Source organism: Hyla sarda, chromosome 6, assembly GCF_029499605.1.
Source record: "Hyla sarda isolate aHylSar1 chromosome 6, aHylSar1.hap1, whole genome shotgun sequence".
NCBI classification, from domain to species: Eukaryota; Metazoa; Chordata; class Amphibia; order Anura; family Hylidae; genus Hyla; species Hyla sarda.
This window is the reverse complement of record NC_079194.1, coordinates 218,649,626-218,664,496: the sequence shown is the minus strand read 5'-3', so window position 1 is coordinate 218,664,496 and position 14,871 is coordinate 218,649,626. Positions and strand designations below refer to the sequence as shown.

Sequence of the window (14,871 nt, the reverse complement as noted above, 5' to 3'; positions counted from 1 at the left end):
GGCGTCACGAGGGGCGGAGCCGTGACATAACGATGCTCCGGCCCCTGTATTGCGCGTCATTACGTGCAGAGCGAACTCGCTCTCTGCTGTAATGATAGCGCAGTGCCGCAGCGGGGATCCCGGGGCTCCCCAGCAGCGGGACCCCGGCGATCTGACATCTTATCCCCTATCCTTTGGATAGGGGATAAGATGTCTAGGGGCGGAGTACCCCTTTAAGGACCCAGCCAATTTTCACTGTAGGACACGGCCATCTGACCACTGTCACTTTAAGCATTAATAACTCTGGGATGCTTTTACCTTTCATTCGAATTCCGAGATTGTTTTTTCGTGACATATTCTACTTCATGTTAGTGGTAAAATTTTGTCGATACTTGCATCATTTCTTGGTGAAAAATTCCAAAATTTGATGAAAAAATTTAAAATTTTGCATTTTTTTTTTAACTTTGAATATAAGGAAACTTTTGCTTATAAGGAAAATTAATATTCCAAATAAATTATATATTGATTCACATATACAATATGTCTACTTTATGTTTCCATCATAAAGTTGACATGTTTTTACTTTTGGAAGACATTAGAGGGCTTCAAAGTATAGCAGCAATTTTCCGATTTTTCACAATTTTCAAAATCGAAATTTTTCAGGGACTAGTTCTGTTTGAAGTGGATTTGAAGGGCCTTCTTATTAGAAATACCCCACAAATGACCCCATTATAAAAACTACACCCCTCAAAGTATTCAAAATGACATTCAAAAGGTATGTTAACCCTTTTACGTGTTTCACAGGAATAGCAGCAAATTGAAGGAGAAAATTCTTAATCTTAATTTTTTACACTCGCATGTTCTTGCAGACCCAGTTTTTGAATTTTTACAAGAGGTAAAAGGAGAGAAATCTTCCTAAAATGTGTAACCCAATTTCTCTCGAGTAAGAAAATACCTCATATGTGTATGCCAAGTGTTCGGCGCGCGCAGTAGAGGGCTCAAAAGGGAAGGAGCGACAGTGGGATTTTGGAGAGTGAGTTTTTCTGAAATGGTTTTTGGGGGGCATGCCACATTTAGAAAGCCCCTATGGTGCCAGAACAGCAAAAAAAAAACAAATGGCATACTATTTTGGAAACTGCACCCCTCAAGGCACGTTACAAGTGGTCCAGTGAGCCTTAACACTCCACAGGTGTTTGACGACTTTTCGTTAAAGTTGGATGTGAAAATGATTTATTTATTTTTTTCACTAAAATGCTAGTTTTCCCTCAAATTTTTTTTTTTTTTACAAGGGATAATAGGACAAAATGACCCCCAAAATTTTAAACCCCATCTCTTCTGAGTATGGAAATACCCTATGTTAGGACGTAAAATGCTTTGCGGGCAAACTACAATGCTCAGAAGAGAAGGAGTCACATTTAGCTTTAGAAAAGCAAAATTTGCTGAAATGGTTTTTGGGGGGCATGTCGCATTTAGGAAGCCCCTATGGTACCAGGACAGCAAAAAAAAAAAACACATGGCATACTATTTTGGAAACTACACCTCTCAAGGCACGTTACAAGTGGTCCAGTGAGCCTTAACACCCCACAGGTGTTTGACGACTTTTCGTTAAATTTGGATGTGAAAATGATTATTATTTTTTTTTCACTAAAATGCTAGTTTTCCCTAAAATTTTCAATTTTTACAAGGGGTAATAGGACAAAATGCCCCCCAAAATTTGAAACCCCATCTCTTCTGAGTGTGGAAATACCCCATGTGTGGACGTCAAGTGCTCTGCTGGCACACTACAATGCTCAGAAGAGAAGTAGCGCCATTGAGCTTTTGGGAAAAAAATTGTTTGGAATTGAAGTCAGGGGCCATGTGCGTTTACAAAGCCCCCTGTGGTGCCAGAACAGTGGACCCCCCCCACACACATGTGACCCTATTTTGGAAACTACACCCCTCACAGAATTTAATAAGGGTTGCAGTGAGTATTTACACCCCACTGGCGGTTGACAGATCTTTGGAACAGTGGGCTGTGCAAATTAAAAATTTAATTTTTCATTTTCACGTACCACTGTTCCAAAAATCTGTCAGACACCTGTGGGGCGTAAATGCTCTCTGTACCCCTTATTACATTCCGTGAGGGGTGTAGTTTCCAAAATGGGGTCACATGTGGGTATTTATTTTTTTGCATTTATGTCAGAACCGCTGTAAAATCGGCCACCCCTGTGCAAATCACCAATTTAGGCCTCAAATGTACATAGTGCGGTCTCACTCCTGAGCCTTGTTGTGCGCCCGCAGAGCATTTTACAACCACATATGGGGTATTTCTGTACTCAGGAGAAATTGCGTTACAAATTTTGGGGGTCTTTTTTCCTTTTAATGCTTGTGAAAATAAAAAGTATTGGGCAACACCAGCATGTTAGTGTAAATTTTTTTATTTTTTTACACTAACAGGCTGGTGTAGCCCTCAAAATTTGTAGTGCAATTTCTCACGAGTACAGAGATACCCCATATGTGGCCCTAAACTGTTTCCTTGAAATACGACAGGGCTCTGAAGTGAGAGAGCGCCATGCACATTTAAGGACTAAATTAGGGATTGCATAGGGGTGGACATAGGGGTATTCTACGCCATTGATTCCCAAACAGGGTGCCTCCAGCTGTTGCTAAACTCCCAGCATGCCTGGACAGTCAGTGGCTGTCCAGAAATGCTGGGAGTTGTTGTTTTGCAACAGCTGGAGGCTCCGTTTTGGAAACACTGCCGTACAATAAGTTTTAAATTTTTATTGGGGGGTACAGTGTAAGGGTGCATTTACACGGAGTAAATGAAGAGTAATTCACGCTGAAAAATTTACGGGCGGATAAAATAATTTTTTTTCACGGGAAATTCGTGCGCAATTCATGTGGAATTGCGCGCGGACATGGGGGAGAAAGAAGTGAAGAGTTTTTCTGCCATTTCCACGCAAATTCCGCGCAAATTGCCCGCGAAAATGAGGTCAGGCGGAATTTTTTTTTACCATTGACTTCAATTGATTTGTGCTAGCGGATTCCACTTGAAGAATGAACATGTTCTTTCTTCAAGCGTAAAGGAATTCAGCATCGGAATTCTGCTAGCAGAATTTCCACAGTGTGGACAGGCCAGCAGAAATAACATTAAAGTCAATGGGCAGAGGAGATGTGCATTAATTTGGAGCGGAGAATTACTCCATGTGAACGCACCCTTAGGGGGTGTATATGTAGTGTTTTACTCTTTATTATGTGTTAGTGTATTGTAGTGTTTTTAGGGTACATTCGCACTGGCGTGTTACAGTGAGTTTCCTGCTAGGAGTTTGCGCTGTGGCAAAAAATTTGCCGCAGCCCAAACTTGAAGCGAGAAACTAACTGTAAATCTGCCCGTGTGAATGTACCCTGTACGTTCACCTGGGGGGGGGGTCAAACCTCCAGCTGTTTCAAAACTACAACTCCCAGCATGTACTGACAGACCGTGCATGCTGGGAGTTGTAGTTTTGCAACAGCTGGAGGCACACTGGTTGGAAAACCTTCAGTTAGGTTCTGTTATCTAACTCAGTATTTTCCAACCAGTGTGCCTCCAGCTGTTGCAAAACTACAACTCCCAGCATGTACTGATCACCAAAGTATGGTTCAGAAAAATCCAGCTCGCTCCACCAATGCGCCCCCGACACGGATCCGCACCCAGCCCGGTGCACATGGATTCAAACAAGAAGAGGAGATGATCCAGCGTGGGTCAATAGAAATCCAGACTTTATTGGAACTCACAGTAAAAGCAGTAAAAGCAACCAGCAGATCAGACGCGTTTCAGGCGCATGCGCCCTTCGTCAGTGAGGAAGGGCGCATGCGCCTGAAACGCGTCTGATCTGCTGGTTGCTTTTACTGCTTTTACTGTGAGTTCCAATAAAGTCTGGATTTCTATTGACCCACGCTGGATCATCTCCTCTTCTTGACTGATCACCAAAGGCATGCTGGGAGATGTAGTTATGCAACAGCTGGAGGTACGCAACTACAACTCCCAGCATGCCGAGACAGCTGTTTGAGCATGCTGGGATTTGCAGTTTTGTAACATCTGGAGGGCTACAGTTTTAGAGACCACTGCAAAGTGATCTCCAAACTGTGGTCCTCCAGCTGTTGCAAAACTACAAATCCCAGCATGCTCAAACAGCTGTCTCGGCATGCTGGGAGTTGTAGTTGCCTACCTCCAGCTGTTGCATAACTACATCTCCCAGCATGCCTTTGGTGATCAGTACATGCTGGGAGTTGTAGTTTTGCAACATCTGGAGGGCTACAGTTAGAGACCACTATCTAGTGGTCTCAGACTGTACCCTCCAGATTTCGCTAGGCAACTCACAGACTTCCGTAGGATCCAGCCGCACAACGTCGCCGCCCACCGATCTCCGTCGCCCGCAGCCTCCGGATCGGTAAGTGGATCTTCGGCGCCGGTCCCTGTCGGGTTTCCCCGTCCTGCCCCGCCTATTGTGGGTGGGCAGGACGGGGAAAACTAAAGTTAATCCCCCCCCCCCCCCCGATCTGCTATTGGTGGTCGCGTCTAGACCACCAATAACAGGGATAGAAGGGGTGGCACCCCTGCCACCTCACTCCTTTCCCTTCAGGGGGATTGTGGGTGTCATGGACACCCGCGATCCCCCTTCTATTCCGGGTCACCATAGACCCGGAATCACGCAAATCGCAAGTGTGAATTCACTTGCGATTTGCCGCGATCGCCGACATGGGGGGGTCTGATGACCCCCCTGGGCCTTTGCACGGGATGCCTGCTGAATGATTTCAGCAGGCATCCCGGTCCGATCCCTGCCTGGTGCGTGGCGGGGGCTGAAATTTTCCATGACGTACGCGTACGTCATGGGTCCTTAAGTACCAGGGTGTCATGACGTACGCGTACGTCAAGGGTCCTTAAGGGGTTAAGGACCCAGGGCGTACCTGTACCACCCCCCCTCCCCGGGCAACAATTTAGTGCCACATGTGACCCCATTTTGGAAACCACACCCCTCACGGAAAGTAACAAGCTTATAGTGAGCCTTAACATCCCACAGGTGTTAGAAGAATTTTCCTTAAAGTTGGACGTGAAAATGAAATTTTTTTATTTTTTCACTAAAATGCTGGTGTTATCCCATATTTTTCATTTTCACAAGGGGTAATAGGAAAAAAGCCCCCAAAATTTGTAACACCATTTCTTCTGAGTATATAAATACCCCATGTGTGGGCGTAAAGTGCTCTGCGGCGCACTACAATGCTCAGTAGAGAAGGAGCTTTTGGAGAGAGAATGTGTCTGGAATTGAAGGCCATGTGTGTTTACAAAGCCCCCATTGTGACAGAATAGTGGATTCCCCCCCCCCCCCCACATGTGACCCCATTTTGGAAACTACACCCCTCAAGGAATGTAACAAGGGGTGTAGTGTGCATTTAAACCCCACAGGTGTCTGACAGAATTTGGGGTAACGCCAGCATTTTAGTGAAAAAATCTAATTTTTCATTTTCACTTAAAAATTTAGCGGAAATTTGTAAAAGTCGCACCGGACCCCTTGTTACGTTCCTTAAGGGGTGTTGTTTCCCAAAATAGTATGCCATGTGCTTCTTTTTTCCTGTTCTGGTACCACAGGGGCTTCCTAAATGCATCATGCCCCCAAAAAACAATTTCAGCAAAATTTGCTTTCAAAAAGCCAAATGTGACTCCTTCTCTTCTGAGCATTGTAGTGCGCCCACAGAGCACTTTATGTCCACACATTACAAATTTTGGGGGGCATTTTCTCCTATTACCTCTTGTTAAATGGTAAATTTGGGAAAAAACTGTATTTGAGTGAAAAAAAATACAATTTAATGTACACATCCGACTTTAAAGAAAAGTCTTCAAACACCTGTGGGGTGTTAAGGCTCACTGTACGATGTGAAGTGCCATGATGGGTGTAGTTTCCAAAATAGTATGCCATGTGGGTTTTATTTTATTTTTTTGCTGTTATGCAATTCCTAAATGTGACATGCCCCCCCAAAAACCATTTCAGCAAAATTCACTCTCCAAAATCTCATTGTCGCTCCTTCACTTCTGAGCCCTCTGTGGTCACATATGTGGTATTTCCTTACACAAGAGAAATTGGGTTACAAATTTTGGGGGGGATTTTTCTTCTTTTACCCCATGTAAAAATTCAAAAACTGGGTCTACAAGAACATGCCAGTGTAAACAAAAGGAGATTTTGAATTTTCTCCTTCACTTTGCTGCTATTCCTGTGAAACGCAAAGGGTTAACAAATTTTCTGAATGTCATTATGTATACTTTAATGGTTGCCGTTTTTATAATGGGGTCATTTATGGGGTATTATGAAGGCCCCTCAAATCCACTTCAAAACTGAACTGGTCCCTGAAAAATTCCTATTTTGAAAATTTTGTGAAACATTGGAAAATTGCTGCTGAACTTTGAAGCCCCCTGATGTCTTCCAAAAGTAAAAACATGTCAACTTTATGATGCAAATATAAAGTAGACATATTGTATATGTGAATCAATATATAATTTATTTGGGATGTCTATTTTGCTTACAAGCAGAGAGCTTTTCATGAAATTTGGGATTTTTTTAACCAAGAAATGATGCAAGTATCGACAATAATTTACTACTATGTTAAAGTAGAATATGTCACGAAAAAACAATCTCAATTAAATTCATAAGTAAAAGTATCCCAGAGTTATTAAAGGAGTAGTCCAGTGGTGATTCAGTGGTGAGCAACTTATCCCCTATCCTAAGGATAGGGGATAAGTTGCAGATCGCGGGGGGTCCGACCGCTGGGGCCCCCCGCGATCTCCTGTACGGAGCCCCGACAGCCCGCTGGAAGGGGGCGTGTCGACCTCCGCACGAGGCGGCGGCCGACACGCCCCCTCAATACAAGTCTATGGCAGAGCCGAAGCGCTGCCTTCGGCAATCTCCGGCTCTGCCATAGAGATGTATTGAGGGGGCGTGTCGGCCGCCGCCTCGTGCGGGGGTCGACACCCGCTATCTCGGCGGAGAGCCGGGGCCCCGTACAGAGAGATCGCAGGGGGCCCCAGCGGTCGGACCCCCCGCGATCTCAAACTTATCCCCTATCCTTAGGATAGGGGATAAGTTTTTCACCACTGGACTACCCCTTTAATGCTTAAAGTGACAGTGGTCAGATGTGCAAAAAATGCTCAGGTCCTTAAGCGGAAAATGGGTTTAAGAGGTTAAATGGCCACTGTCTGATATAAAAAAATAATAATAAATTATATGTTGGACATCTTGGCAAAACAAAAGTTTTTCTAATATACTTTTAAAAAAAAATTATAATTATTCACATTTCATTAAAGAAAACTGTCTTTGAAAATCCCACCACTAGGGGTCCCCATACCTCCTGGGACACTGATAAGTGACACAGCAGCATGAGTGTGTTCATCGGTCATGGACGCGAGATGGCTGGCTGACAACTCCAAGCTGTCTGGACAGTCAAAGGATGTCTGGGCATGCTGGGAGTCGTAGTTTTGCAAAATCTGTAGGCACATATCTGAAGGCAACACTACTGCAAAAAAGAGTTATCCAAACACTGTACCTCCAACTATTCCAAAATTACAAGTCCCAGCATTACAGGACTAGCAAAGGATTATACACATGAATGGCAAAGGGAAAATATATAAAAAGAATGCATACATAAACTGTACATTTAGCACTATACCTTAGCACTAAACCTTTTCACTAATTTAGGAATATCTAAGTTCTACACTCACCATATTGTCTTTGGTAGAGTACAGGCAATCTCCAATGTGTGTGTACAGCATAAAACCAGAGAGGAAAGGGTTACAGAGCAGGGCTGTTATGCTCCTCCAAGAGTAGTGAATCAGCAGAGTGAGAGAGGGGAAGGAGTCATCTCAGTGCAAGTAAAAAGACACGCCCCCTCCTTATGGATAGATGAGAGACATTGAGCAGCTTTATTATGCTATTTTTTTAGTGAAATATCGGCGATAGAGACATAACAGGTATATGATCAGGATGAGGTACTGAGTAACAGAACAGTTTTTTTTTTTTTTTTTTTGGGGGGGGGGGGGGGGATCTAACAAGTAAGCTTTAGGCTTCCGATTTTATAAGTGCAGATACAACATAAAAATTGAAGCAGGTTCACACGCTAGTGATCAGAGCAAAGTTACAGATGTTTTGCGCACAACTAGCGCTTCACTCCTGCATTCAGGTGTTAATATGCATACCCATCTGTAAAGCAGTGTTGGGAACATTTCTACAATAAAATTACAAGATATAGAAAACAGAGGTTTAAAAAAAAGGTGGATCCAATACCCACAATATACTATACAAAAACTCAGAGGTCTATTCCATTATTTAGCCCTTAAGGGTCTATTCACACATACAGTATTCTGCACAGATTTGACGTGCAGATTTGATGCGCAGGATTTGAAGCTGTGTTCAGTCATTCAGTTTACATTGAAATCTGCAGCAGAAAATCCTGCGCATCAAATCTGCTCAGGCTACTGTACGTGTGAATAGACCATTAAGGGGTATTTGGGGATTTTTTTAATTTGACTATAATACAGGGGCTGTAAAGTTATTGTAGTTAATAATATAGTGTCTGTACCTGTGTTTCATTGTGATCTCGCAATTTTTTTGTGGTTTTTGCCCCAAGGTTTATTTTTAACAGCATACAAAATGAGTGTTGTCTCAGGTTTTCCCAGGTTGCAGTGCGGCCCGAGACAATACATCACTAGTCAGGTGTTCAGAGGGAGCCTGTCTGCTTCAATGGGTGGAGCGACTGCTGGGTGGGAGGGAGATAATTCTGTTTTTGCAACAACCGGAGGCACCCTGATCAGAAAACACTGGTCTATTGCACTGAAGCGATCACAGGTGTGTGGGAGAAAAGTGACCTCACACTTACAAACAAGGAGTTGAAGTACTCCTTGAGTAACTTATTTGTTTGTACACCGTGCGGGAAAACAAAGTGCAATTACTGCAAGGGAGACTAGGGATAAATGATTGAATAGACCTTAGTGTTTTTGTATAGTATATTGTGGGTATTGATCCAGCTTTGTTTTTAACCCTTGTATTCTATCTGTTGTAATTTGTTAGTGCCTTTCCAACCCTGCGTCACAGATGGACGTGGCCTGATAAAGCTCTAGTTGTGCACAAAATAGCTGCTACCTTGCTGTTTTTACTTGCATCTTCACCTGATTCCGTTTTTATGCACTAGAAAATATGCAAATAAGTATGAAACTTTATTGAAAATATTGGATAAAAACAACATGCATAAATATGTAATCATAGATGTCAGCAACTGAAGAATGAAATATATATGCTATATAGTATGAAAAGACTATACATATGTATTGGAAATTGCATAGGGTACTGTTTGTATGTTGTTTTTATCCATTATATTCAATAATGTTTGATACTCTTTCTGCTGCATTGTTTTTTTCTGTAGGTCAATAGTGTGTATTATTGCACATAGCAGATTTATAGTGTCCATGAAGCATTGCTAGGAAGTATACAGGTGATCCTCCCATACATATTACTTACGGTCATGTGGTCTGTTGGTAATTTGTATCTGCACTAATAAAGTGGAAACATGGAAGCTTGCACTGTATATCGTAAGTGCCCCCTGCTTTTGTACATTGCAGATTATACTACTGCACACTTTGCATTTGCACCCTTCCATCTCTAGATAGCATCTATATTGTGCTGACCGCTGTTTTTTGTTTTTTCTTCCATTTATTATTATTTTACTGTGCGTTCAGGGGACAAGCTGCGTGTACCTCACATCATTGCTGGATCGCTGTCTCTCTTGTGCCTGCTGCTTTTGATCTGTGCTCTGCTGATTTACAGGTGCGTGTCTAGCTTAAAATAAATGAAATGGGATGGGCAGTTGGCACAACTGAAATAAAGCTCCTTATGAGGAATGCAATAGAAACTCTTTTAATGGTTGAAGAGTGCATTAAGACATGAACTCTGAAACTCGGTGAAAAATGGTCTTTTGCTTCTGTCACGAGGTCTGAGAAAGAGCACATAGTTAGATATGTGGGTGAATTTCCAATTGCCATGTGTGTAAAGATCATACATTTGTTTTGTAAAGGCATCGTCGGGCAAAGTTGTCAGACCCAGCACTGGGGACACTGACCTACAGCAATCCTTCCTACCGCACATCAACTCAAGAAGTAAAAATTGAGGCTGTGCACAGGCCAGGAGCTTGTCATCTACAAAGGCATCGCAAGGAGGTGAGCATTGAATGAGGGGAATACTGAAATGCAAAGATTGAGTAGTCATTCTGTATCACTATTGAGCCACAGGATCACTTTAGCATTTGTGTTACAAGTATTTATCTAACCTTTTCCATCTTGCTCATCTCCTCTCCTGCAGCGTTCTACTCCCTCTGATAGTCTCTCCCCTTTCCTCTTCTGATTTCTTCTGATACCGGCAGGTATTAGTGGATGCTGCACGTGGATGACGCTTGATTATCTGTTCTTTTATGGAATTCTTTACCAGATCTCCTAAGGAGCCAGGTGTATTAGGGCTACCACCTACAGTAGTATTGTGGATTTTAATGGCTCCTTAATAAACTATGAACATGTACTCTACCTCCCTCCAATCTTATGAAGTACAAAAAGAAATTAATAAATGCATGAATTTGTAAGGAAACCATTGTGGCATGCTTTACTGCATTCTATATTATGGGATACTCTCCCCTGGAGGAATTGCTTCTATGCAAGAATATAGTGCCATACCGAGCAACCAAAAGGCAACACACGTCCTTACAGCCCCCCTAGTTATTTGACTGTTATACTGGGTCTGTACATATAGCTCTGCCTAAATCTGTGGCAGGTTTATCCACGGTTACTAATTAACCTGTGCATCCATGAGGGATCTGGTTATGTTCTTCTTTTGATTGAGGATGTGGTTGTTTTGAAGATCAAAGCCTTAAAGGGGTGGTCCAGTGAAAAGCAACGTATCCCGTATTCACAAAATAGGGGATAAGTGTCTGATCACAGGAGGTCCTACTGCTGGGACCCCTTGCAATCTCCCGAATGGGGCCCTTGCTCTCTAAGAGGAGCATGTGCTACACACTGCATGTGCTTCATTCATTTTCTTTAAATGTTTTTTTTATTGCTTTATTCATTCTCTATGGGAGGGGCTGGAGATACCTGTGTGCTGAACTCAGGCATCTCCAGAACTTCCATAGAAATTAATGGAGTGAGTGCCGTCTGTAGCAGGTGTTCCTCGCAGAGAGCCTGGGCTTGTTCAGGAAATCATCGGGGGTCCCAGCAGTCAAACCCCCTGCGATCAGACACTTATCCCCATCCTGTTGCTTTTTGACAGACTTTAAGTGCTCCTGATTTATATCTCTAACTGTGTGAGCATGCCCTTTACCTAACACGTTTTCTGCCTTATATTTTTATTATTGGTACATTATTTTTTGCGCAGGAAATACTTGACCATTTTAAAATTGTAACCTTCATACCCTGTTCATTTCTTGTTTTTGTTTTCATTTCAGTTTGAAAGCTTAAATCTCTAAAACCTTTGCCAGACATTCTTGTTAAAGAATCACCTATTTGTTGGATTTTTAAGAAATAATTTTTGGTTTTGCTTCACTCTGTAGCTCTTATTGTGACTTCTGTCTTTAGGATAGATATCTGTGATAACACAATCTTCTGTGTTTTTGTATTGTAGCTATTGGAGTGATTTTCTTATTTTCCAATTTTCTTTCTTGCAGTTTTAACTCTTTATTGCAGAGATGTGGATGCATAGCTTACATTCTAGAATTGTTGCCCCTTCTATTAGGGATTATTGCATTTTTCTTTCTTTGTCAGTCATTCTCCATCTCCTCCATTATTGCAGGCTGTCTCTGACAATGGTTTTACCAAGGAGAAAATCCGAATTTTGGAGGGCTTTGGTTTACTGTCTGGGGATGAGAGTGAGTGGGATGATCTCAAACAGGTGAAGCCATCTCGAACAAGCATCCTTCGGGACCATGTGTGTATCAAGACAGACACTGTTTCTTTACAAGCCAGTACAGCCTCTCTGGACCTCACAGAGACACAGCAGCTGCTTCAAGAAGAACAGTCTGAGACAGGCAGTGTCACACTGCCACCAAGTCCTGAACATAGAGTCTCCTTATCAGACACTGGCTGGAGAGGAAGACACTTACCCTCCACTGAGAGTGAGGTGTGAGACACCGTAGGACATGAGAAATGGGGCTGAGGGAGGAATAGGTTCTGTTTACCCCTGCCCAGTACTACTCAACTAATTGGGAGTCTACGTATCTTCCTTGAGCACTCGACTTTGCTACCTTACACTTGGACAAAACTGGACTCTCCAAAGGTCTGTGACTGAACACCCGTAAAGGGCAAGTCTTGTCGTTATTTGGTACATACCCTCCTTCTTGTGTCAGTGTTTGGCTGCTGCATTCACCATTTTGGATGGAAGTAATCTAAAGCTTTTTGTGAAGAACACACAGATGAGATGTTGTCATGCATTAGTGGTCACTCAAGGCAAAGTGCTCTGCTTTTGTATTTGATTGATTGTTTAGGTTGTTTTTAAACAAAAATACAAAAGTGTCAGAAGTCGTCTACAACGCTTAGTTAATTACTGATAACCAGCATTGCCATTGCATTCGTGATTTGGACAATTCTTCGATATTTGCCAAATACTGTTGACCTCCAACATCTGTGCCAAGACCACCTGAGAAGACCATAACTAACTTTTTCTCATCTTGCAAATTGACCAGAATTGAACAGAGATCTGCGGGCCCTGTCAGCACAGAAAGGGTTAAGCACTGATCCTCACTGAATTATAAAGATAAATTCTAATTTTTATACTAAGTCGGAGCAAAAAAAACTGTCCGCGATGAGTTGTTTATTTTATAATGTTTTTAACAAGGATTTCTGGATGTTTTTTTTTCTATTTTATTTAACCTCTGTATTTTAGACTTGTTGTGATAACTTAATATAAAGATAGATTTTCATAAGTGGATGTTAAAGTTATTTGTCGCAACTTCCTCAAGATCTAGGACTTTTCAAGTATACTCGATAATCGGAAATTGAGAAATGCTAATACAATGTGTTTGAATATCATGATCAAAATTTATTTTGGCCATTATTATAACCTCTAATGGTTTTGTCTGAACTTGCATAGGGAGGATCTATTTTTTTCCCCAAAGACTTGACTAGATAACATTTGGGTGTTATTGGAAAAATACAGTTTTTAAAAGCTTCAAAAAGCTTTTGACTTGCCATAGAGGCATGGCAAAAGTTTAGATCTGTCAGGGTCTTTGTGTACTGAGCCCCCACTATTGCTAGAACAAGCAGGGAGAAGTTCTTAGCTAACTGCTTCTTACCTCCTTGCTACAGAGGGGTCTTTAGAAGGCCACCTTCAATGATGTCCATATATTCTATATGGGGATATTGACATAGGTTGCTTTAGTGGAACAACTACTTTAAAAAGTAGTAAGTGGCTCATATGCTTCTATATTACTGCACACTACACACATTTAGCTCTGGAAACATGTATTAGGAACTGCTTTTGCGAATTGCATTATCCCCTTTTATTTATGACAAGGGAAGAAACAGAAATGGATATATCTAGGAAAGCGGAACAGATATTCTGGATAATTTAATGATAAATGAACTCTTTCTTCAGATTCAGCTGTATTATACAATATGACTGTTGTATTTTAGACAAGACTAAAAACCTAATTTCCCTACTGCAGAAATATTATTACATGCCAAATTAATCCTTTTTTGTTGTTATGCCTGTCAGATTTGATGAAGATGACTACTGGATAGACCAGTGTGTACTGATATATAGGCTGTTTTATTGGAATTAGTCAGAGAGTTCTTTAAATGAAGGAATGGTTACTCCTTCAGAAGAAAATCTCTACACATTTATACACTACCTTCATCTAAAGAAGTAATCTGCAACCTGTGGCTCTCGACTGTTGAAAAATTCCAATTTCCAACATGCCTTGACAGCATTTAGTTGTGAGACCACTCTCACATGACCGTAGTTCAGTCAGTACTTTGCATCAGTATAAGCCAAATCAAAGAGTGAGTCTAAAACTGGGAAGAGGTGCAAATCTTTCCTTGATACCTTTCTCTGTCTTACACTCCTGGTATTGGCTTACAAATATAGATGTAAAATACTCACCCAAATACTGTGGTAGTAATTAAAGACATACTTTTTAGTAAAGAAAATATTTAGCATGGACTGTTGAATGTAACAGGTTGGCAATGACCTTAACTCCTTAAGCACAGTGGATGTACATTTACATCTATTGCCCGCCCCCGTTATGTGAAGCACACTCAGGAGCTGAGCGCACTTCATACCCGGTGGGTCCCAGTTGCTAACAGCAACCGGGACCCCTGGATAATGGCAAACATTGCTGATCGGAGAAAACTAATCCAAGCCAGCTCAGTGGGATGAGATTTCCAGATGATCTAGTGTCCCGCTGTCCAATCTTCGCTTCAATGCTCCAGTCAGCCAGCCATGGCACGCTCAAGCAATAGAGCACAGAAAAGACTGATCAATGCTATGCATTGGCATAGCATTGAACAGTGTATGCAGTCTTATGATTGCATGTAATAGTCTCCTATAGGGACTAAAAATAGTTTAAAAAAAATTAAAAAAAATTGAAAACAAGTTAATTTGGATCACCCCCCTTCCTTTTTTTTTTTTTTTTAAATAAAATCATGTAAAAAAAAAAATAAACATCTGGTGTTGCTGTGTGCGTAAATGTCTGAACTATTTAAATAAAATGTTAATTAAACCAATGGCGTACACGTAAAAAAAATACCAAAGTTCTGAATTGAATATTTTTAGTCACTTCATATAGCATAAAAAGAATGAATAAAAAAATGGTACCATTAAATGGGCACTGTCAGATACAAAAACATTTTAT

General features: G+C 41.6%; 1 protein-coding gene across 2 annotated transcripts in view; it reads left to right on the top strand.

Annotated features, from left to right (window-relative positions):
- The window catches only part of LRP4 (LDL receptor related protein 4), a 105,703-nt gene extending 91,053 nt beyond the window's left edge, over window positions 1–14,650 (top strand). Inside the window, exons 36-39 of one of the 2 annotated variants that reach the window (XM_056526454.1) lie at window positions 9,719–9,806; window positions 10,054–10,195; window positions 10,338–10,398; window positions 11,814–11,944. In XM_056526454.1, the coding sequence (XP_056382429.1) occupies window positions 9,719–9,806; window positions 10,054–10,195; window positions 10,338–10,379 (272 nt within the window). In that variant the 3' untranslated portion in view covers window positions 10,380–10,398; window positions 11,814–11,944. Of the gene's footprint in view, window positions 1–9,718; window positions 9,807–10,053; window positions 10,196–10,337; window positions 10,399–11,813 lie in introns of both variants that reach the window. The other variant, XM_056526453.1, reaches the window with a different exon arrangement.
- Window positions 14,651–14,871: the final 221 nt, after the last annotated feature.